General features: G+C 32.0%; 1 protein-coding gene across 4 annotated transcripts; it reads right to left on the bottom strand.

The window, feature by feature from the left end:
- Nucleotides 1–8,172: 8,172 nt before the first annotated feature.
- Nucleotides 8,173–23,713, bottom strand: LOC149959499 (uncharacterized). Of its 4 annotated transcripts, none has more exons than XM_090166451.1 (10): nucleotides 23,552–23,657; nucleotides 18,862–19,051; nucleotides 17,631–17,751; nucleotides 17,332–17,467; nucleotides 16,070–16,192; nucleotides 14,957–15,000; nucleotides 13,435–13,678; nucleotides 13,220–13,291; nucleotides 12,477–12,612; nucleotides 8,173–9,332 (listed from the first exon to the last, which is right to left on the bottom strand). In XM_090166451.1, exons 7-10 carry the CDS (start codon nucleotides 13,580–13,582, stop codon nucleotides 9,296–9,298), a joined length of 393 nt encoding a protein of 130 aa, XP_090022577.1. In that variant the 5' UTR covers nucleotides 13,583–13,678; nucleotides 14,957–15,000; nucleotides 16,070–16,192; nucleotides 17,332–17,467; nucleotides 17,631–17,751; nucleotides 18,862–19,051; nucleotides 23,552–23,657; the 3' UTR covers nucleotides 8,173–9,295. The 4 variants fall into 4 exon arrangements, with proteins under 4 accessions (XP_090022577.1, XP_090022576.1, XP_090022578.1 ...); XM_090166450.1 differs by having other exon boundaries at nucleotides 17,332–17,424; XM_090166453.1 differs by lacking the exon at nucleotides 8,173–9,332 and adding an exon at nucleotides 9,341–10,801 and having other exon boundaries at nucleotides 17,332–17,424; nucleotides 23,552–23,713.
- Nucleotides 23,714–25,503: the final 1,790 nt, after the last annotated feature.

The raw sequence follows: 25,503 nt of genomic DNA, 5'->3' as shown, positions 1-25,503 counted from the left end.
ACAGGCGAAAAAAAACCACCTAATGTTTTAATGAGCCTATTCCACTTAAGTGTTCCAAAGTGAAATTTAACAGATGTTAAATAATGGTAAATAACATTATGGTGCAAACTGTTAAATATAATTAATTTTACATATTATGTATACTATTTACCATTACTTATCAAAATACCTGTGGTATGCACAGTATTTGAAAAAAACGTTGTATGGTAGCGTACTTACAAATGTTCTATAGGTAAGTAGTTGCCTTATTCTTTGATAATTTTCACAATGACCACAGTCATTGAATTGACTAGCTAGTTTGTTTTCCAATAATTATTTATAATTCAGGTTTTGTTAGTTTAAGATTCATAAAACTAGTTGTATTGATTTTAAATCTTCTTATTCTTGGTCCATAGCACAAAAATTCAAAATATGGATTTAAAGGAATTTTTTTCTGAAATTAAAATAATAATAAGTTGATGTTCTGGTATTTTTGTACTGCTCTAGGCGATATCCAGTGGAACAATTCTCTACCTGTAAAAAATAAGATTACTTAGATACCAGTAGTTTATGAAATACAAAAGGGGTAAGATAGGTACTTTACTTTACTTAATATAATAATCAAGCGATAGCAATAAAATAAGCTGGATTCAAACTAAGTCAATGGAAAGAGGGAAATTTATTTGATTATCAGAATTTTTATCACTAATTTCCAACCATGTCTCACATTTTCTATTGAGGAGTGTGACACTAGCATTAAGGCTATATTGGGGTCCATGTATGATTTTGTTGCAATAAAAAAAGTCATTATTTAGTAGATTGTTTTATTAATATATGCTCTAAACATCTGTTGTATCACAATAAAAAAAATTGTTAGATAAACCTGTTATCAATAAACAAAAGTAGTTCAGTCGTCCTTTCAGTATCTGGCTCATCCTTCATGTTGTACAGTCACATTTAATTTAACTATCATGTTCATCCTTTGGAATTGGTATGAAAAGCCTTTGCCCTCAACTACTGCTGGGTCAAACGCAAAGTTTTCTGTGTTGGAATTTTGACACTATCAGGTACGTTATTAATTACACTAAAGTGTTTTAATGTTCTTCAGAAAAGTACTCCAAGTTTCAGCACTTTATAATCTCAGAAAAAGTAGCTCTATGAGCAAGGATAGGTAACATAATATCCATAAGTATAACACTTCTAACCTTATCCCTGCATTTTTCCTCACTACCACCGTAAATGTAGGTTGATATCAATTGACCACAATGATTATACTGTATTATGTTTTATTTTACATTAAATAGTAGCCGAGGTGCTAGTCACTCCGCGTAAACGGTGTACAAGCCCGTAACTTAGACTGTACTAATGAGATTACGCGTAATCTTTAGAGTCTGGAAGCCTCAGCCGTGGTCCAGCCTCATTACTTCTCCTAGTACACTAGAGTGCTGCAGGTAGAACACTTCTACAGGCGCTGGTAGGCCAAAAATAGACCAATATGAGGATTAGAAGCGCATCTTCCAAATGCTTTTTCGGGCGATTGGATAAATGTGTGACTGTGTTTGTTTTTGCAACTGAAGCTCCAGTTTTAGTTCTAGGAGTGGCCATTTGGAGAGGTCAGATTCACGGTTTGTTTTACTTATTTTGAATTCAAAAAGTTTGGAAAATAACGATTTCGCGATAATTTTACCATAACTACGTAGCGAGCGATAATTGGTGTTTTTATAAATTAACGTGGCCTTCTTGTTTGTATGTAGCTACTACGTCACTGCTTTAACTTTGGTTATATTGCGAGCGCGCGCTCAGGGCGCGAGAAACCTCGAATTTCCACGTGCGCGTGCAAACCTCGCGTGTCAAAACTATTCTAATAAAGCTAGGACATCGTGACGTAGGAGCAACATAAAAACAAGTTCGGCAAGCGTTGCTGAATTTATAAAAAGAACTATTTGTTCTGAAGAATAAGTAAAACATTTATAAACTACGATAAAAAATTACTTCTTCCCATCTGCCGCTTTGTCAATAACCATTGCTGGTGTAAGAGAGCAGTGTGGAATTTTGTTCTAATTCTCCCATTGGTCTATTTTTGGCCTACCAGCGACTGTTTCACCCGCAGAATGAATGAATGAATTTTTATTTGGCAAATTCCTTTTCGAGGAAGGAGCAAAGCTCACAGGCTATAATTATATTACAAGTTAGAAATATATATATTTATGTTAGAACTTATATTGAAATTGTTAAAATTATGTATATTATAAATACAAATTATTTACAAAGGTTTCTATATATGGCAGTTTATTGTTTTGTTAGTTGGCCCGCTTGATGTCATTTATTTTAAACCACCACTGCTTCAGGAGGTACTTCGTGTTTTCAATTAGATGGCGATCTCCCACATTGTCGAAGGCAAATATGGTCACCAGGGGTAACAAATAATGTTCGACAACTTTTTCTCCTCGATTGTTGGACATTCACGAACGTTATGGCACAGGTCTTCGTTGGGTTCCCCACGTAAGAGGCACGCTGGATCATTTCCTAAGATTTCACGGAGACGTTTTCCAGTCGGTAGAGCTCCATACATACCTACATATTTATTTTCCTTTTGATTTTACAAACCCCTTTTGAAACAGGGAGTAAAAAATTTAAAAATTGATTCTCAGGAGTGAATACAGAAATAAAATTTCTGGTGTACTAGGAGAAGTACCGAGGCTGGACCACGCGTATGAGGCTTCCACCCTGTATAGTGCCATCATTTTTGCTGCCTCGAAAATTGTCCATATATTTTTATACTATATTTTTCATACAAAAGTAACTCTAGCGAAATTGCTTTAAAAATTAGCAGACATAATGGATGGTTAAGATTAAAACTACCAGGCCCGGACTGGCCAGATCGGCTGGTTGGCGATCGCCGAGGGCCCCCGGCTCAAGGGGCCCCCAAATTGCTTATAATAAATTTTTCCTAAAGATATACTTTAGACGCGTTTGACGTTTCAAATTAATGTGCACGTAGAATCTATTACACTTTAAACGTTATTTGTTGTCCTATAAATAAACATTTAGATTTTTATTCCATACCCCCACACCGCCTGGTAAGGGGCCCCCTATTCAGTCTCTAGCCGAAGGCCCCCAAAGGAGCCAATCCGGGCCTGAAAACTACTATTACAGGAATTGTTTCAGAGAAACCAATTGTAAAATACGAAAACTTTAGACTGAGAGACTTTAATTTTTACTAACATTCTTATTTCTAGGACCAGTTAAGTTCCAGTTGCAGAGTTAAAAACTTCAATATAAATGATATGAAGTCAGTCATACTTGTATGCTAATAAATTATTTAAACAAATTTTTGCTTTTATTAGTCTGAATTAAAGAAATTATTCTTTATTATGAACTGTTCAAAGGCTTCTATAATCTTCAGAATATCTTGACTTTTAAAATAGTAACCCAAGGTGACTCAACAGAACCAAGAATAAAACAAATTACTGCTAGCTTGTCAACAAATAAGGTATTTCAAATTCCCGCCAAATCGTAGATTTCCCTAAATATGAGATAAAGCCGTAATTCACTTAGTTTAGCGTTCATGAACGAAAATTTAAGTCGCGTTGATGAAGTAGTTAAATTTATATACAAAGAAAAGCATTTAATCGTCAAATTGAGTCTGAGCGCGATCCCAAAATTTGAAATGTCGGCGGGAAATTTGAATTCGGGAAGTTGAATGTGTTTAAAAACAATGATTAACGAGTGCAATTGGCTTCATTTTTAGCTATTTCTCTAAATTACACTTAATTAATATCGGTAAAATTAAATTAAATCTGCAATTAACGGAGTCCTAGGATCTCTAATTATCTTAGTAAATGGGGTTAGTTGGAAACCCTTTCTATCGTTTCCGTAAATCGCGAAATTTTGCCCTTTCCAATGGTGAAAAAATTCTTGGGAAAATTTCCAATTACTTTAGTTTCCAGCACTAAATAATATACATTAAATAATTTAGGCTCACACTAAAGAAGTAGAAATAAAAAAATAATCTTTTAGAAAATATAATTTCAAAATTGACCAAACGCCTGTAATGTCATTCTCCACGCATTGCATAGGCGCGTATCGTGTAACTCACCACCAGTGTTTAGCTTAGTATTGCCTTCGCTAAAGGACTCCTGTAAAGGTTTCACACCTGCCGAATTTTTCTGCTCGAGGAGAAGTTCACATAAACGTACTTTCGGTGAAATTTCAAGTTTAAGGAAAACGCTAGACAGCTTTCAAACTGGCTCGATTTTATAGTTGGTATTATATTGGTAAATATAAATAATTGAACTAATGAATTACTAATTAACTTATGAAGTAAGTATAATTATATATAACGCGTTCAGTAAATGACTACATGTGATTTATTGGGTATTGAATATCGGTAAACAACAAAGTTTAATTACTGATTGAATCGAGGGTCAAATCACTTCCATTTTGGATGCGTCTTAATCATAGTAAAATGATTAAATCAGGTAATCCAGATTAAAAAATGTAATCAAGATTAGAAAATCTAATCACGATTTAATCAATCTAATCACGATTTAATCAATCTAATCACGATTTAATCAATCTAATCACGATTTTATCAATCTAATCACGATTTAAACTAGATTTAATCATTCTAATCATAATTTAATCATATTAATCATATCTAATCATTTTAATCAGCATTTAATCATTTTAATCAGATTTAATCAATGTAATCGGTTGAATCGAGATTTTATAATTAAAATCAAAACTAAAGTACGATAATTTAATATTAATTATTAATATTGATGATTCTATCGCAATTGTGTTTGATTATCGTTCTAATTTCTAATCGCGATTCAATTATACTAATCACGATTTAATCGTTTCAAACAGGATTTAATAATTTTAATCATATTTAATCGTTTCAAACAGGATTTAATAATTTTAATCATATTTAATCATGATTAAATCAGATTTAAACATTCTAATCGTGATTAAACGTGATTTAATCAACATATTCGTGATTTAATTTAATATAACAAAATAATCACAAGTAAATCGGATTTAATCTTTCGAGGGGTGCGTCGTTAATCAAGGAAGTGACCTGCCCCTCGGATTGAATGAGCTTGGTATGACTTGGAAACTGCGTGTGCGTATAATTATGAATGAAATATTTCGTTATTTACCACTGATATGAAACGTGATCACCTTTTCGAGTTATTCCAAGTTTAAGTTCACACAATTCTTAATTAATTTAATAACCATTTTGGGTTTTACACTCGTTATAAATTAACAACAAAATAAGGTAAATTTTCATTTCACGTTAAGCCCTACAAACCAAAACCTCGTAGTCGTTTACTAATTATTTGATATTTTATAATTTTAATTTCTTAAGAAACTTAAATTATTTCTTTCACAATACAAATTAATAATTTGTAGATGAACTGAAATAGCGACAGTCGTATTTTTCATGAACTACGCGAAATTTCACGGTTTTTTCACCTAAGGTACCTATTTCAACTTCTCCTCGAGCAGCCAAATTCAGTCGGTGTGAGACCTTTACAGGGGTTCTATAGTGAAGGCAATACTAAGCTAAACACTGGTGGTGAGCTACACTGTACGGCCCTATGCAATGCGTGAAGAATGAAATTACAGGCGTTTAGTCAATTTTGAAACACTATTTTCTAAAAAATTAATTTTTATTTCTACACGTTTAGTGTGAGCCTAAACTATTTAATGTATATTATTTAGTGCTGGAAACTGAAGAAATTGGAAATTTTACAAATAATTTTTTTTCCCATTGGAAAGGGCGAAATTTCGCGACTCACGGGAACTATAAATAACCGTAATCTAGCTCAATTATATATTGACCACTAATAGTAAAACTTGTTTAAATTTACCTATCACAATAATCAGAAAATTTTATTAATTGTAATTTGTTGTTTAAAATTTGAAACTTACTTACTAGTCAAAACGTGTATAAAATGTTTTTCGAATTTCTCTAGTTTGTGTAAGTGTTTATTTTTTTCACGGTCGGGTGCCACCCGTTTGGGGATGGCACACGGTGGGGGCCGCCCCTCCCCCTAGCTACGCCACTGGTCGTGGTGTCTAGTTTATTTTACAATTTTGACAATTAAAAATTTATGCATAATAAGTGCTTAACTCAAATCAAATGGTGATATATTTATACTGAATAGATATAGGATATGGGCAGGGTCCGTAAAAAGTGGACTACTACGTATTTGCATGAATCAACTCAATTTAACTGACTGTTACTTAGTGGTGTTGAGTCACCACCCTCCTACGCATTGTAATCAGGCCACCTGAATTAATGGCTTCAAAAGTCGCTTGATGACTTAGGCCTAAGGTGGTGCCTTGGGTATTAGCCTAGCTCATTATTATTATTATTATTATTATTAATGTTTTATTTCGCCTTTGTCTGTATCAGCGTCTATGGGAAGGTAATATTTGGGCTGGCAATACACACATAAAATGTTTTACCTGATCAATACTTTTGGTTTGAAAAGTACCGGGTGTAAACCACGATGTAAATTAAGTTAAAATTAATACCAAAATAACCTGGAGTTCAGCCTTGGGAAAATTCATTAGATAAAAACCACTTTTAAACAGCACTGTTCTATTCCAACATGCCATTAACTAGCTTAAAACCATGTTTAAATTAACAGAAGAAGTTGATGAGATAGTGAAAAACCAGTTTGATGAGCTTTCTATTCCAGGTAATTTTATGCAGAAATCAGAAGTCAGCTTCCTACCAGCAGCCTAGTATAAATAATCGAAACAAGCACTCTAGGTTGAGCCTGAATAAAACTATTCACAAACCTTCTTATTTAAAGACAACCAGGTAAAATCCACACTAAAATAGCTAATTTTTAGGTAAGGGAATGCTAACGCATCGCCCCTATATTAGCTTATCATCTCTATTTACCAGTCTTAAAAATTTCCTTAATGTGGCACAGTAACTGCCAAAAGCAGGGAAACATTTCGCATCTCTCTACGGCCCAGAGGCATTGAAGAACCTTCTACAAATCCAGGGTGGAAAAGGGTGAGTTCGGTGGGATTTGGAAACTGTGAAGAATTTGCAGCTGGGACAGGTCAAAAGCGGAAGTAGGGTAGATCATATGCAGTTTTAGAAATTGAACTGCAAACCTTTAATATTGTTACCACTGACAAGTACAGAGATTTAGGAAATAGTAGTAAACTACTAGAAATGAATTAATATTTGTGATTAAGACTAAGAGCTCTTTTTCTTATAGAAAGTTTGAACCTGCAGAGATTATTTGAGACTGTCCACAGATAATCCTGGAACCAAATATCAATAAGACTTCACTAAAAAAGGCCCAATCTAGACATATGGTGCAAAATATGTTATTTTCTCCTTGGAGGAAAACAGTATGCAGGAGTAGCAATCTGCTGGCTATTTTTGTTTCACCAGTGGGTTACAAGCTGCTGAACTCCCACTCACACAATCCGGGTTATTTTCACCTAGCGTCGTCTTTATGTGGTTGAGGCATGTTATCCCCTAGCCTGTTACAAACAAATATATCTGTAAAACTGCATCTACAACCATGTAACTTGCCAAGGAGTAGCTAGGCTACAAATAATAGTTAGTTTGAAATTTTAACTTGTTTATTTTAAAAATTCTCTTTAAAAAACAAATATTTAAAGTAAATTATAAAAAAGTAAATACAATAAATAATACCATAAAATAGGCTTTATTTGAAAAATTAAAATAAATTTCCACATAGTTTAACACAGCAGTTTTAACTGTACATGCTTGATAATTTGAGTATATCCTGTTTTATAGAAAATTTTGTCGAATCTAAGCACTTTTAACACAAATTCCTATAAATTATAGGGTTTTCAAATATTTAGTACTGCTTAATAAATTGCCACATAGCTTTAACATAGTAGTTTTATCTATACATGCTTGATAATTTTAGTGTATCCTGTTTTAAAGAAAATATTGTTGAATCTGTCAATCTGGCACTTTTAACACAAATTGATATAAATTATAGGGTTTTCAAATATTTAGTACTGTCAGAAGAATATTGAATAACAATTTGAATATTGCTATTCAAATTTAAAACTAGTATTTAGTTTATATCTTTAGTGAAAAAGTAAGCCTTGCCCATGTGTTTCCAGAATGTAATTTTGGTAAGCTCTGCACTAATTTTGTAACAAAGATGATCGATAATTATTCATTTCCCTGTTACTCGCATTGTCAGCTCAAGAAATATGAAATCTACATTCAAGGCTAACTGCTCAAATCATCTCTCAAAAAGAATAGGAATTGAAAATAACTATATACCAAGGATTTCTGTTACAATACATTGTGATAAGAAAAATAAATCCAATAATTATTCATCATATACTCTCTCCAGGTAAGGTGATGTGTATAAGTTTGGGTAAAGACAAGTCTAAGCTTTCAGCTGTTGGTACACTGAATTTATAGTCGTAATAATCTAAGCCATGGTTCCAAAACAAACAAAAAAAAACAAGTTAAGATCCAGCACTTAAGGCCTTTTGGAGACCTAAATAAGTAAACAATTTTGTAAAGTCCATTTAAAATTTTTAAAGAGCTTCAGACACCAAAAAAAGTTTGATAATGAAAATTTATATCTTCGGCAAAACCATGTTAATTTTTTTCTTTGGGTGATGGCTTTCTACCAAATTGATTTACTTTTAGAATATAATACTCTTTTAACAATAAGTTAATATAACTGTTTGGCATCATTTAGATGCAATCCAGAAATTTCCACCACAAAATACAATACAGGCTAGGTAGCCTTATCAGTTCTTAACCATAAATAGTTCACAAAAAGTAGGATATAATACTACAGAATAGATTGTCTTGCCATCAAAGCACAGGTAAATATTTTGGAGCCTCATTCAAAAAGAAACAAATCCAAAATATAATTCTACACTTAAATTTACAATTATTAAAGTACATAAAAATTATTTCGAAACCTCTACATTCACTTTACTAACAGATTGCAACTATTTTCACTCTAACTGACAATATACAATTAATTTAATTTTAATTGCTTAAAGTACAAATCACATTGCCTAGGTTTTTCGTAGAAGCTAAAGAGCAATGAATACATAAATATATTAACACAAATTACAGTACAACATATCATTGCCTTGTGTTCATAATAATATTTTCTTCAAGCTTTCATCTAGTTCGTTGTACAAAAGTTTTGGTGTAGAACCACAAATATAAAGCTTTCCTTGGCTCATGTATGAAAGAAAATGTTTAATTTTTTGTAAGCTTGCATTCACTTGTTCATTGACTTGACTATTCAAAGACAATAATTCAGGATATTCTGATAAATTGTATCCCACGTAGCAGCCTAAGGAAAAATAAATTTAACTGTTAATTACCACCAGACAAAATCTAATAAGGTAGGGACATGGGGATGAGTTTAGTATTTCAGACCAGATCATGCTTACTGCTAAAACAACAGTAAAAAAAAATAATTTAAAAACCAGTGGGTTGAGCACTTTTGGTGTTACCAAGTGTATGAAACCTAAATTTAGACCTTCTGCTCACATCTGCCCAAAATTATAATCCTCTCTACGTGTCCAGCCAGCCTCTCAGTTTCGAAAATAGAGAGAAAGCTTTGACTCTATTATGGGATCTACACACAATTAATAATAATAATAATCAAAAGCTTTATTTGCAAAGAGAAAAAGCAAATGGGATATTCCCATTCAGCTGAAACTGGTTTACAGTGGGGTCCTTTGGTATGCATCCAATTAAAATTTTTAAAAAGCCCATCATCCTTGACTTAAATATGTTTACACTATTTATACTTCTAATTTCATTTGGTAACTGATTCCAATACCATTTTCATACATATTGTATAGTATTTTTTTGGGAGATCAGTTATGGAAAAGTCTAGTGTTATATGTACATCATTAAAAATTTCAGTTATATTAAGTGGTACTTTCTTATAAAATATTTTATGCATGAAGATAGACAAGTGGAACTTATATCTAACTTCTCTTAGCGTAAACCATCCTAATTCATTAATACATTCTGTCACTGAAAGTAGGCTTCATTTATTTTCTAGCATGCATAAAAAATTTGGTCAATTAAAAACCTGGGGTCTTTGAACTCCAAAGGGCTTCTACTCAAAGTGAACGCATGCAGCTTACAAGCATGGGTATATAAAACCAGATTTATAGCTAATAATAAGAAAAATGTGAAAATATAACTACAGCCAAACACTACCTAGGGCATAGAAAATAGAAATTTCCCATCTATGCACTAAGTTTTTATGGCACTGAGTGACCCTCGCTAGATCCACATGACACCTAGTAGTTGTGATTGGTGCCCAAGCATATGTAGTGCATATGTTTTTAGTATTTCCCACTCTTGGCATATCATGTGGGTGGTCTTTGGGTCTGATGATTATTATTTTACAAGAGCATGCATAGAACTGTTTTGGTGACTGGAAAGGCAAAGAAATCAGTTTTGGAAACCCCCTTTCAAAGTGGCAGATAAATATTAATCTAAAACTATGCATTAAATTTTTCAAATTAATTTCAAATTTGATCACTTCTAACGACAAATAACATAAATGAATGTTAAAAAAATTAAGACCATTTAGGTAAAGGATTTTCCATGGGCTAAAATTCAACTGACCTATATTTTAAATTTAATGGAAGGGCATCGAGTTCTGTTTACTGCTAAGCCCATGAAATTTTCATGAAGTAAATGAGCATACATAACGTTTTCCAAACCTAGTCTTTACAATAGTGAATGTTACATTTACTGACTCAGCAAGAGCCATTATTTGATATCCATAACAGACACCTAAAAAGAATGAGGATGGTTATCACTAACGTATTTTTGCTTGTAAACTATGTAGAGTTAATTTAAGTTTAGTTTCCGATAAAGAACACAATTTACCAGTTTAAAACGAAACTGAGTTGACTAACCGTGACCACCGTAAATGGTGAAAACACCTGGTAACAGCTTGGGATGTCTATTAAAGGTTTTGATGCAACCTTCAGCCCTTATATTTTTTTGTCAGCTTCAAAACAACCTCTCTCTCTTCTTTTAGGAAGAGAAGGAAAAAAAGATAAGTCATCTTCACATTTCTTCTCCAATGTAGATGATCTCTGATCCAAATGGATTAGGTTTTCAAAAGGTTTTCCCGAATATTCAATCAACAACTCTAACACATCTAACAAGGCTTCCAGAAAATTATCACCATTGACATTAACCATAATTTTATAAAGAAGAGGGCATTTCTTCATTAGACAGGCCATAAATGTCAGGTTTTTTTTACATCAAACCCAGAAATTTATTGTTTTAAGAGATAAATTAAATCATCAGAAAAAGGCAAAGATGCGCAAATTAGTGAGGTAAGTGACATTATTCGAAGCAAGCTTGAGTACCAAACTAGACAAAATATATCTTTAGGGTTGACAATGGAAACAATAAAGTCCTTTATAATCAAGCCCTCCTTGAAGGCTCCAAGATTAAGCAGAAGTGAAGAATATTCCTCAGTAGCTACTTGCTTTTCAATAGTTGAGTTTGCAAAATGTGCAAACAATTTTGTTTTTTTCCAATTTGATTAGAAGCCGATCCTTATACCTAGTATAAAGTTATTAAAACAGCCATACTAGCGTTAGAAATATAAAAAAAAGTGTTGGTTCCATTTAAATAAATTCGAAAAAGCATGTCTGCTAACAACATCATTTTGGTATAAGATTAAAGAAAATTTGAAATTATTACTCAGGGAATTTAGGTTGCATTCTTGCAATGCACAAAAAAAAAGCATACAGATGTTCCATTGCAGAGGATTATAGATTGCCGATCCAAACACTTTCCACATGTGAAACCAACATTGAAGTCAATGTCTAACAACTCAAAAAAAAGAGTCCCAGGTATTTCTATATTTTTGATCTTGAGGAGTTGGCTGTGTAATAAACTCTCTTCCCAAGTTAGGTAAAAACGGAGAGTTTATACGTCGTATATTAAAATTTTGACTGAAGACGCCTGATTAGTTATTTAAACAATACTTTATTTAGTTCATACCTCCACCTAGCTGTTCTTCAACCTCTGGCGACTGGGTTAACGCCTAACTATAGTTAGTTGCTCTCAAATGATTACTGTCTCCTATTACTTGAGGGACCTCCTATATATATTATCTATTATTTGGCGCCAGCCACTGCTGACGTCATTCACTAATCTTTCGCCCACTACGGGGTGCCTACAACTGTATATGGTTGCGTGACGAGTAAAGGGCAAGCCTACATCATGGAACAAACTCATATAGGTGTAGAATTTTCTGGAGGATTTTTAGAAGGAAAACTGTACCATACTAAGGGAATCATATAATTAATCCATTTGAGTCCATTGGCACCCCCTAAAATGGGCCGTCAGAATGATACCTAGTGCAACATGCCCCCCCCCCCGACTCCAGTGGTAACACCACTAATTAATAATCAGTTTAAAAAGGTTATTTAACCATCAAACTTACTTTCCACACTCAAATTCGTCCAAATAATGCCGCAGTACCACATGGCCTACAAGGTATGTTCCCATGTTCAAAATAGCATTATCGCTGCCATCGAATATGCGATTTAATAAGCAGTTAGAACAAGTAAAGGAGGGGACTAAAAAGAAAAAAAAATACCTATAAAATGTACTTTATTGTTATTTTCAAAAGCCAATCAAAGTGGCGTTAAGATGTTGAATTTTGTGGTGGTTAAACTATTTACTATAGAAATAGGTAATAATAATAAGTCACAAATAAGCCAAGTCACTGACATTTTCAACTCGAGCTTAAATCAAACAAACTACGGATCAATTAGCAGTTGCAATGATGTGACCAAAAACGATATAAGACCCAATGAGATTGTTATTTTTTTAACTGAGATCTGGTCGTAAAGTAAAAAGAGTGTAGAAGTGGGGGTAAAGAATAAGTACCTCTATGTGCAACTAAAGAGAAAATCGAGCCAAGACAAATTCGCAAATAGACCAAAGAGAACACCTCTATTACATATAGCCATCTAGTTCGCTTTGTATTTCATGGCGAGACTAGCTCTCAGTAGATATTTCAAAAGGCACCAAAGTAGGGCTGATACACTTTTCGGTTTTATGCCGCTTTAAATGTTACTTAATTAAGTCAACTGATAATTTCTTAGAAAAAATATTTAAAAATATGTAAAACCAATTTGTTGCCAATTTCATAACCCTAGAAAATATACATTTTATACTTACCATAACATTTTTTTACAGCAGTTAATAAGTGAAGTTGTACTTCTTTGCTTCCATAAAATAATTCAAAACTTTCTGGAATTATAAAAGTTGTTCACATTAATGCGGTCAAAATTATATAAAAGCCAGGACTAAATACTTTGTTAAGGGATGAATAATTATTCGTACCATTAAATTCAAAAACACAGCTACAAACGGAAAAATGATATTACTATTACTTTTTTCTAATACTTCATAAAAACAAGTGCCTTTTCTGAATACTTCTATTTCACCAACAGTTGGTTCATATGGTATGGATCTAAAAGAAAGTGCTTTCCTTCTACACATGAATCCACATGATTGCGTGAATGATTTCCAAAGATGCATGACAAGCACTGTAGTTGATTACCTTTCATCTTAACTATGGCCAAATTATTTTTTTCCATGGCAAAAAGGTACATGTAAAACTCTTGGGAAAATATCCTAAAAAGATAGCAGTATTATTGCAAAACTAATAGTCAAAATTTAATTGTTTACTTTACACATTTTAATGTGTGCATATATAGAATGCAATGTGATACATACACCTGCATAAGTCATATAAAAAACAATGTGGCTTAGTAATTTGGCTATACAGGATTTAGTGTTCGTAAAGATATGGCATGTTATTGTCAATAGATTCCTTTCTCAAACATACGTAAACTTCATTATAGAAAAAAAATTGTTCATTCGGGTGTACATATAAAAGTATATATCGAATTAAACTAAGAGGAAATTTATAGTCCACCATAAATAGCCCTTACTAAACTAAACACGCTTGCCTCTGAATTATAATTTTAAATGTTTTAATAGTAAGGGTAAAGCACCAGCTACTACAGTTCATCAAGGCCTTAGAAGTATTCATTAATTTTCAAGGCTCTTTGGTGTTGTATCTTTTAATTTTAATGGGTTCCTTGACTACCTCAATTTCTTGTATAGGGGATCTGATTATTATTTGATGGCTCCAAAAATAATGATTAAAAAAGTTCAAGGATAAGGTCGACACATCAGATTAAAAGACACACCCTTCAAAATATTGTCCAAGAAACAACAATATATTTCAAAAGAAACACTCATCTAAACCCAAATTTATTAAAACTGTCCAACCGCCACCTTCAAAACCTAATGTTTTGCAAAACCAATCCATCTGCCCCTACAGGCTTGCGTGATTTCACCGATGAGCATCGTGACATCAAAAGTTGCTATACGCTATTTTTTTTTACGATGCAACTGAACGTACCCATGGTCAATGGCAGCCATATTGACTAGTAGGCCAGATAGCCAGACCCCTTATCTTAAGAAGGCTTAAATCAAAGGGGCGCCAGTGGTGGAGGCAATGTGGGAATTAGGATAAAAAGGTAAAAAGGGTAGTCAATGATAGACCAGGGGCAGAATAGCAGAAGGCAGTGGTTAATTCCCCCCTAGTGGCTGCAAGATTGCATATTCTTCCCTTTTGTGGTATAACTAATTGTTATTAGTACTTTGTTATACTAGAATAGTTACTGTGTAGTCTCATTGTAAGCCTCTAAGGGCCACGTTACCAACCCAATAGCATAACATACGGAAACACTATCAGGATCATAATAACGTTTTGATTGAGGATCACTCCTAACAAAAATTATTGTTTAATACTTCATCCTACTTTGAAAACATCAATTGACTTGACTTGAATGCAACTTGTAACCGTAACAGAACTAAACCAATAATTAAATTTTAAATTACCTCAATAGCTGCTTCAGATAAGACGTTTTTACAATTATGAGCTCCTAATGAATATAAAATTTTATTTTAGTTTGAGCACCACTATTACAGTGGCTTATACCAACATGAATGGATGGTTGAATTTCACGTTAGATACAATACCCATTTGAAAAGAGTGACAAATGTCTAGGGGGTGGAATGGTATATCACTATGGGTAGATGGAAAATCGTTTTCGTGAACTCATGCATCAAGAATTTCAACCAAACATGCATTTTTATAACTTTGATATGTGGATAAGAAATATTAATTAGACTAAATAGTATTTCATAACTATTTTTAAGTATGATAAGGTCACAAAATGAATTCCACATTTATAAAATTTATAATTAAATATAACATAATATAATATAATATATTTTTTAAAAGTTTAATAAAGTGAATTTCTCTCTCAGCTTAAGGCTTCAATTAACTGATTCGTGACAGTCACTAACACTTAATAAGTTTTGCCAAAAATTAATTATGTTATATGCAGAACGTCTGGGACTGCGGCTGTTGAGGTTTACATGGCATTTATTAAGTGATATAATTTGACGCGCTTCCTTCAGGTCTTTTTCGTGACAGCATATACCAAAGTTCTTTGTCAAACCGAATCATAAGTGTAATAATACCGTTTTCATTCTTATTTTGGGGCGACTAGAGATTTTTGGCTATTCTTTTGCAGAATGACTAACCTAAGTAGGTCCCAACTAAATTTTTTTCATTCGATTTGAAATAAATGAAAATTTATCTTGTACGTGCAGCGTGACTCAAGGGCCCGGCGGAGCATGTTTTATTCCATTGATATAAATTTTACAAACTGAGCTAATTTTCCATTCTTAAATTCTCTTCAAGAAAAACATTGCATCATTAATTGGTAAATATGATTTAAACCACGATCAAAGCTGAGTCCCAGACTTTTGTGTTAAGTATAATTTATTTTTGGTGCATATTAATTTTTTATAAGCTGTACAGTAAATATAAAACCAAAAAATTAATAGTTTGAACGGTTTAGGTCACTGTTTACATTATTTTAGCAAATGAAAAAACAAATACTATATTTATATATATATATATTTTAATGAATACTAGCTTACCAATACTTGCATTAGACAATGACAAAAATCAGTTGGGTCTAAGTCTTTTTTTTCAAAAAAACATCAATATGAATTGTTCCGCAGCTGAAGCGTGTATACAATAGGACACTTGATTTACAAACTCTGAAAATGTAGGTATAGTAACATTTATGAGTGCTTATTAAAGTGGAAATTTTAAAAACCTAGCTCCTCGTATTTTTATAGCGTAGCTACTTGTAGGTCATATACACTTAATTTGGTATGGTTATTTTTGTGAATTGTTTATATTTCTTTGTACTTTATGTGGAGATAAAAGTACATCAACAACCAAAAATAATTCCCAGGGATTAAATTAAATTTGAAATAACTTAAGGTAGAATAAAAAAATGAGTTTCAGAGAACAAATAGGCAACATAAACACAACTATAGTTTTAAGGGGTGCACTGATATATCAGTAACTAAAGTTGATATTGGCCGATACCGGTATCCGAAAAATATTTGCAGGAAAAACATGTCTCATAAGACCAAAGAACGTTTTTAAAAGACCCAAAGAGTGATTGGCCGCGCCACGTACACCAGACTTCAGAAGCTAGACCATTTTTGTTAACAGGGGGTTTAGAGTTTAAACAAATAAAATCAACGATATTAGATTTGTGATAATATGTATCACGTTAACAGGACAGAAACATATTCTGATATGCTCTTGCAAACCTTTTTAATGAAAAATTAGAATAAAATGGTATGACAGTGCACTGAACCGTCTTTTACAATGATTTTATCATACACACTACTGTTATGATGGATGACTTTGTTAATATCGGCCACGGATAGCCAATATATCGGTCAGCCAATATATCCCCTTACCAAAAAATAAGTTGGATTTTAGTTGGTATACACATTTTAGTTGACATTAAGTTGGTTTTAAGTAGGCTCAAGTGGTACGTCAGCATATTTCAATAAACTAGTTAAAGGGGTAATAAGTTGTTATTAAGTTGAGTGGGAAAATACTTTTTTCTTTAAGTTGGTAATTAGTTGGTTTTCAGTTGGTATTTAGTTAGTATTTGTCTCAAATACAAACTTAAAACCAACTTAAAGTATTTCCTAGACAACTTTTTTTTGGTAAGGGTCGGTTCTACCCATATTGGTGCATCCCTAATAGTTTTATGTTTAAGCTACTGGTTACAGTAATAAACTATCAATTTTAATGTTTGTTATGTAAAGAATAGCTCCCATACTGTGAAAATGTTATCAAACAAAAATTAATTAAGGAACTTAATTGTTACCTGAAAATGAACAGTTTGGCTCTGACGATGTGCCAAATATCAACTGATCTTCTCGGTTCATACACAAACCCTGCAATACCACTTTGCAACAATCTGTAAACGTTTTAGAAATAACTTGTATGAAAACTGGGGTTTCCTAAAATACAAAGTTATAAATAAGATCAGGATTAAGTTTGAATATGATTTTATACTTAAATTTTCAAAAGTAAAAAGAAAATATATAGACTATAAATCGTTATCCATTAAAAAGAAACGTTCATTTTAATAAATATTTATTGTTATTGGATTAATGTAGTTACTTTTAAGGTTCTTGGTTATAGATTAAAATCTAACAAAATGAACCAATTGTGTTCTTTGTACATGGCATCATATAGCACCATTCTTAGAAATCTCCTATTTGTAAGCTGTTGTGTCATCAACCTAAAACCAAAAAAAATTATACTACTTTAATTGTAAATCTAAGTTATTGATAGTATATGAATGCATGAGACTTGTAAGCGCAACTTCCATTTTAACTAGTATCAGTGACTAAATAATAATAAATGTGCAAGTAACAACTTCATAATAGTTCTTTGCCCAATATTGATTTGATGGGGCACTACATTATAAAAAAAGAACCGAAGTGATCTGAGGAATACCAATCCAATGGATCTAACTATACACAGAAGAAGTTCAACTCAAACATTATGCAAGACTCAATTATCTGTTATGTAGACTAGAAGATACAGAAAAAATTTGAAATTCTCTGATACACCATCCAAATAAGTTGATGACGACGTGGCAGCATGGGCTTATCAAAATAGTTTTTTTTTAAAAACATACTTGTTACCTTGTAACAAAAAAAAAACAAGTTTGATCTCATGCAATCAGAATCTGATAAAGTTTCTAGTTTAACATTGAACAGTTATTTGAAGAAATGGTTCCATTTTATGAAATTTGAATCGTTGGTATTAAGTCTAATATGATGTGCAAAAAGTTAGATATTATTAGATATATATAACCATCAACAGCCCCAATATAAGAGACTTATTGTAACCCCACATTAACAAGCAATGTGTAAAAAATTCTCAAAATAATGAAATTGAGGATTTAATACAGAAAAATGCTAACAATCATTTCAGCTCAATGGGGAAATTTTTCCTTCGCTGGAAATAATTAAATGAACTATATTTTGGAAGAAATTTTTGTGGGTTAGTACTTATTACTCCCCATGAAAAGCATACACTTTACAATTTTTTCATATAAACTACTTTCAAATTTCAGTCTAATTAAAAACAACTGATAGAAGGAAAGTGAATTTCGGAGATTTGATGTTACATTCCCGAATGAGCCCCTTAATTCAGTTTTGTCCAGGCCGGACATTTCCATTATTTTCCAAACTTATGGCCACCTGGAATTTTCCATTTCCAAACACTGCATACTGATGCTCGTTTCAAATAACTTGGGATACACTGATGTCATACACAAATTTTTCTAAACAAATACCCCGCAGATGTGATAATTTATGTAGCATACAGTTTAACACATTACTTTTGTGAAAAAGATAAATGGCTCTGATCTTCATCTCTCGCTTTTGCTTTCATTTTATTTAATACACTTCTTTTAACATATTTATTTTTCCTTGGAATCAAAGCTCTATCAGTGTGGCCAGAAAATCCATCACTTCTTGATGTCATAGCTTTTGAAGGGTAAAATTTCCATGGTTTAGACATCTCTGTAACTAAAGTAAAAAGAATATGACTATGAATACTTGAACCCAACAGTAATATTACTTATCTAAGTCAGGAGGAAATGAAAAATAATCATATAATATTATAAAATTTTTAAAATTACTTCACAGTTGGTATTTTTCACTATTGGGAATTTTAAAAACTCAGATCTAGTTGAGTTCCGGGGATTCCTGCTTAATCAGTTTGTCTTAGTACAATATTTAAGTACCATATAATAAATTTCACAAGCTCTGTATTTTCTCATGTGCAAATTTTCAATTCTATGACAAATAAGTGTCTCAATTTGGTTATATTAATTAGTTTTTACTGTGGTAGTATCAAACCCCTTAGCCAACTCTTTTGATGGAGTAAAACAATGGTGGTAATCACTAGGGCAAATAGTTTCCTGAGAAAGAGAGACTGGGATAGATGGCGAGAGAGAAAGCCTGAAACTATGAGACTCGATGGGGAAAGATAAGAGCGGTGGTTATTCTTCCAGAATCAAGAGGAAAATAAGGTGCAGTGTTTCCAGCTAATAGGAAAATTAAAGTTAAGGAATTATGGGATTGAAATCACAAAATTGTCGGAGAAATATACGATTAAAATTCCAAAATTATAGGAGAAGTACAGTACTTATTTTCAATTTATAGGGGTCTTATATGGTTAAAATACAAAAATATATGAGTTTTACAAGTTATTTAACAGAAAGCGTTGCATTAATTATTTTATTGTAATTTATAACCGTTAAACTTTCAACATTTCATAGTTAAAACTTTTTCCCTTTAAAATATCACATACATAAATAGTTAGTGTTGAACTATGTTAAGCTTCAAACATTTTATGGTTAAATTATCTAGTTTAAAAATGTCACAATATTATGAACTTTTTTCACTTTTTTACAAAAATGCGAGATTTTCAATGGTAATGGCATCTTTAAGTTTAGTGGTAGCTTGTTCAAACCAATTATAACCAACTTCCTCTTCTTTTTTATTTGATTTTTGTAGATACTACAATTGAGATGGTAAATCAGTTATTCCCTTCTTTGCCTGCAATTACTTTATTTTTTTCCTCCTGTTTTTCAAGTCTAGCGTAAGAAGAATGAGCTACTTTTGAAGCTATAATAAAATCTTTGGTAGTAGGGAAAAGGTGTAAATGTTGTCGGTATGGCCTTAGCAGTAAGACATACGTTAATGGTCATCAGTGACAAGTTAGTTCTGTCCTATGTTAGACATCGTTTGGCCTCAGATAAACTTCTCCCAACCTATGCGCATGGCCATAGCCCAGGCATTGTTGTACACCAGGCAAATAGTATTTTAAGGGGGGAGTGATACAAAAGCAGGGGTCTTGGGGGTTTGTGTAAGTGACGCCAGGTCAGTGACATAGCAATGGGGGAGGAAGGGATGGTCCACCCCAGGCGGTACTTTTGTGGGGGCAGAATTTTTCATGAGTTACCCTTGGAAATAGGTAGAGGAGAGAGAGAGAGAGAGACTGAAATCTGGTGTATATTAAGAGGGTACGTGGATAACATTGGGACCACCCTGGGTAGAAAACAGGTCTAGCTACGCTACCGCACCAGGTTGGGCGAAACAAATCCCCGTACAGCTAGTTCGGGTTTTGATAAGAAACCTTAAGTATTATCGTAAGGTGGTATACTTTAGTATAGGAGCTACACTATAGCAGAACTCATGAAATAGTTCTACTTTATTTCATTAGTATTTCAACTATAGTACTACTTCATTAACTATAGTACTACTTCATTAACTAATAACTATAGTACTACTTCATTAACTATAGTACTACTTGAAAAGAGACTTAAAACGGTTTTAAAATTCATAATTTATTTATTTAGAAAATCCAACGTTTCGGAGGAACAGTTCCTCAGAAACGTTGGATTTTCTAAATAAATAATTTGTGAATTTTAAAACCGTTTTAAGTCTCTTTTCATTTAGTTTTTCACAATGTCCTTCTCTTCACTTCTATAGTACTACTTCATTAACTAATAACTATAGTACTACTTCATTAACTAATAACTATAGTACTACTTCATTAACTAATAACTATAGTACTACTTCATTACTAATCACTATAGTACTACTTCATTAACTAATAACTATAGTACCACTTCATTAACTATAGTACTACTTCATTAACTAATAACTATAGTACTACTTCATTAACTAATAACTATAGTACTACTTCATTAACTAATAACTATAGTACTAGTTCATTAACTAATAACTATAGTACTATTTCATTAATTATAATACTTCATTATCTATAGTACTACTTCATTATCTATAGTACTACTTCATTATCTATAGTACTACTTCATTAACTATAGTACTACTTCATTAACTATAGTACTACTTCATTAACTATAGTACTACTTCATTAACTATAGTACTACTTCATTAACTATAGTACTACTTCATTAACTATAGTACTACTTCATTAACTATAGTACTACTTCATTAACTATAGTACTACTTCATTAACTATAGTACTACTTCATTAACTATAGTACTACTTCATTAACTATAGTACAACTGCATTAACATAAGTACTACTTCTTTATCTATAGTACTACTTCATTAACTATAGTACTACTTCATTCGCTATAGTGCTGCGTGCTACCTGCCATTAGCGATTAACATCTGAAACCAACTCTTATTAAATCCGAAAAATTAATTTAACATATAATCAAACGTTTTAAAATAATAATCAATAACAATCATTCCATTTTTTTAAGAATCCGTCTGTAAAATTAAAATTTACTCGCCTTAATCGTGGGACAGACCTAATCGTGGAAAGTGACAAGAGAAAAAGATATAGAAATACTAGCAGACAACTTAAACTACCGCGAAAAATAACATTTTAACCCTCACCAAAAAATAAGTTGGTTTTTAGTTGGTATTCAATATTATTAACATTTAAGTTGATAATAAGTTGGTTTTAAGTGGTCAGCATATTTCAGTAAACTAGTTAAGTTGGTAATAAGTTGGTTTTAAGTTGGTGGGAAAATGCCTTTTTCTTTAAGTTGGTATTTAGTTGGTTTTTAGTGGTCAGAAAATGACATATTATTTGTAAGTTGGTTTTAAGTAGGTTTTAAGTTGGTATTTAGTTGGTTTTAAGTTGGTATTTGTCTCAAATACCAACTTAAAGTATTTCCTAGACCACTTATTTTTTGGTAAGGGAACAAGAAAACATATATATCCTCGCTTCAGCTGCTATAAATACGACGTAATCCGCATTATCGGTAAGTTTTCTTCGGCTGACATTCCTCAAAATTTGGTTGATTTACACGTGTAGTAGATAAACATTTCAAAATCCGATAATTTTGATAACCCGCTTTCTGTTATCACCCGTTTACCGTTATCAATTATGCTAGGTCCCAAAGTGATCACGTTAAGCGGGGTCTACTGTATCAGAAAGTGTGCTTTATTAAGATAGAGCTAACAGAAACTCCACTAATTAATTAAATACCATCAAGTCAAAGTCGTCTTTGCAATTTTATAAAAAAAACCTCTAATTCATCTCGTTGTATCTAGTATTAAACTTATTTAATGCATGTGTCAATAATTTCTTTAACATGCAAAATAAAACTAATATTCTAACTAATTAAGTGATCACGTTAAGCGGGGTCTACTGTATCAGAAAGTGTGCTTTATTAAGAGCGAGCTAACAGAAACTGCTAGTCAATTAAATACCATCTAGTCCAAGTCGTCTTTGTTGTAATTTTATTAAAAAAACTCACTAATTCATCTCATTGTATCTAGTACTAAAGTTATTTAATGCATGTGTCAATAATTTCTTTAACATGCTAAATAAAACTAATATTTAACTACAGTACTACCTCATTCACTATAGTACTACTTAATTAACTAACTATAGTACTACTTAATTAACTAACTATAGTACTACTTAACTAACTATAGTACTACTTAACTAACTATAGTACTACTTAACTAACTATAGTACTACTTAATTAACTAACTATAGTACTACTTAATTAACTAACTATAGTACTACATAATTAACTAACTATAGTACTACTTAATTAACTAACTATAGTACTACTTAATTAACTAACTATAGTACTACTTATTGAAAAGAGACTTAAACTCTTTTCAATTAGTTTTTCACAATGTGCTTCTCTCCACATCTATAGTACTACTTAATTAATTATAGTAGCACTTAATTAACTATAGTACTACCTAATTAACTATAGTACTACCTAATTAACTATAGTACTACCTAATTAACTATAGTACTACCTAATTAACTATAGTACTACCTAATTAACTATAGTACCACTTAATTATCGCGGTACTTAATTAAATTAATACCGCAGGCCCAAGTAATAAATAGTTAAAAACTAATATTTTAACTAATTAAGCCTTGGTTTTTAAAATTAATTACGAGCTAAAACAACATGAAAACCATTCCACGAAGTTAAAAAAGTGTAAATAAAACACAATAACCAAGATATTGATATAAAAACAACATTTTACCTTTCTAAATTCGTAATATATAACAAAAAAAGGTATAAGAACAATTAAATACATTCGCTGACAAAATTATTAAGAAATTAGCAAAGAGTAAAAATCTTATTTTCAATCCTATAATCCTACGGAGTCCCAACATGTTGGTTGATTCTTTGGTCGATGCAGCAAATCAAATCCTATCCAAAGATTAATATCAATTCAAATGCATTATAAAGCCTACAGGACTCTAAAATTGTTGACTCTTTCGTCTTTGTAGCACCATGCTAGCCTTTCTAAAAATGTTATGTCTGGCAGCACTGCTCCAGCCTAAAGCTCCATAGACTTACTCATGAGTAAGTGTCAAAATACGACCATTGAAATAGCTCAAATTTTAGGACAAGCTAACTTTAAATATAAGGAATGACATGTTGTGGAAGATTTTATTGTTGGTAGAAGAGTGAAATTGCTCTAAAACTATATTGTGCCATAAATTGGCATAGTTAATTTTTTATCTATTGAAAAACTAACTTAATACCGAAATTATTGTGGTATATGCATGGTAAGAGGTAAATAATGAATAACTCTTATTATAAGTCAAACTGAAGTGTTAAAATTAAGTGTGATAAAATGGTGATACATGCAAAAAAGTCAGCACTGAGCTGTGATAATTTACCATAAGCTTATCATAAGGTCCCCTAAGTAAAGGTCTAGCATAGGGCCCCATGTTAACGTTATTGTCCGTGTGAGAAGAAAATTGACGCCGAATGATAGGACAAAAGCACCATCTTCGTTTTCAAAATTTCTACATCTAAAATTATATTATTATCTTGCTTGTTAGAGCAGCCACGCTAGGGCTGATAAATGTACACAGTCTAGATCTCAAATTTTAAAAATAAATACCTTCAGAAACACAACTTTTATTTCTAATTACTATATTTACTTTCTGATGAATTATATTGGAAAGCGATAAAATAATTTTATGAAAGTTTTGAATATACCTTTATGCGCATCATAATGCATTTCGCGAAATACTGTTCAGAAAAGGGTAGTGGAGGACGTGGCCACTAAGAGTTGCTAGTTAATAACGCGTGTGTGCTCGATGCCTAAGAGTTCTAGACCTTTACTTAGGGGAACCTTATCGACTTATGATTTTACTTATATTGATATATAAAATAGTTTCGGCCTTGTTTTATCCACTGTCTGATATATTTGATGTTAATAATTATAATTATAATAAAAAGCTTCATTTTTGATATTCTTCTTCGGATAAAGTACGTTTTACAAATTATTCCTAATTTTTTCACACATTTATTAACACGTTTTCCTTTCTGATAGAATCTGCATCACATCAAAATTTGATATTTGGTAGATTAATTTGATAAAAATTTATATTTGGTTCAAATTTTCAAACCTCGCGGTATTTGGTCGAATTAATTGGTCATTTTAATAATTTGATTTGACTGTTGGTTTTCAAAATCCGAAGTATTTGATAGTTGCCCAGAATCTTGCCTACTAGAATCTTGTCGTCTATGGCTGGGCCTGTCGCCTGCTCAAAAGGGGCCGTTCTGCCAATGAGCAGTGTTGCCAATGTTTGAAAGACGAAATTCCCATTGATGGATAGTAAATTTATAACAAATTCACACTTCTTTAATTAGCCCCACCCACAACGAAAACGCAACGGAAAACATGCCATAATTTTTGGAAAATTAACTTTTTAAAAATTAAATTTTATTGAAATTACAATTTTTAAAAATTTTGGTTATTAGGGCTATGCATTAATTGACTGTAGTGTTAGAATGATAAAATTAGCGAATAAGTAGATTAGTCCATTAAGAAAAGGGATCATAAAGCTAAACCCTGTACAAACTTGAAGAAATTTAAATACTTATAAATAGCTCGTACCGATAGGTGGTTTCTTCTAACTTAACATTTCGTATATGCTATTCTCCACCACTTTCCCCCTATTCGGCTTTCCGTTG

The sequence above is a fragment of the Leiobunum rupestre genome, chromosome 2 (genome assembly GCF_980474605.1).
Source record: "Leiobunum rupestre chromosome 2, qqLeiRupe1.1.hap1, whole genome shotgun sequence".
Classification (NCBI taxonomy): Eukaryota; Metazoa; Arthropoda; class Arachnida; order Opiliones; family Sclerosomatidae; genus Leiobunum; species Leiobunum rupestre.
Note: the sequence above shows the minus strand (reverse complement) of the source record. Positions and strands in the feature narration are given on the sequence as shown.

Coding starts and splice junctions, on each gene's coding strand:
- LOC149959499 (XM_090166453.1), bottom strand. CDS start 13,582: ATGCATCTTTGGAAATCATTCACGCAATCATGTGGATTCATGTGTAGA. Junction 12,613..13,219: donor TGCTGTAAAAAAATGTTATG/GTAAGTATAAAA, acceptor TTTTCTTTTTAG/TCCCCTCCTTTACTTGTTCT. Junction 10,802..12,476: donor GACGAATTTGAGTGTGGAAA/GTAAGTTTGATG, acceptor CATTCTTTTTAG/GTGTCTGTTATGGATATCAA.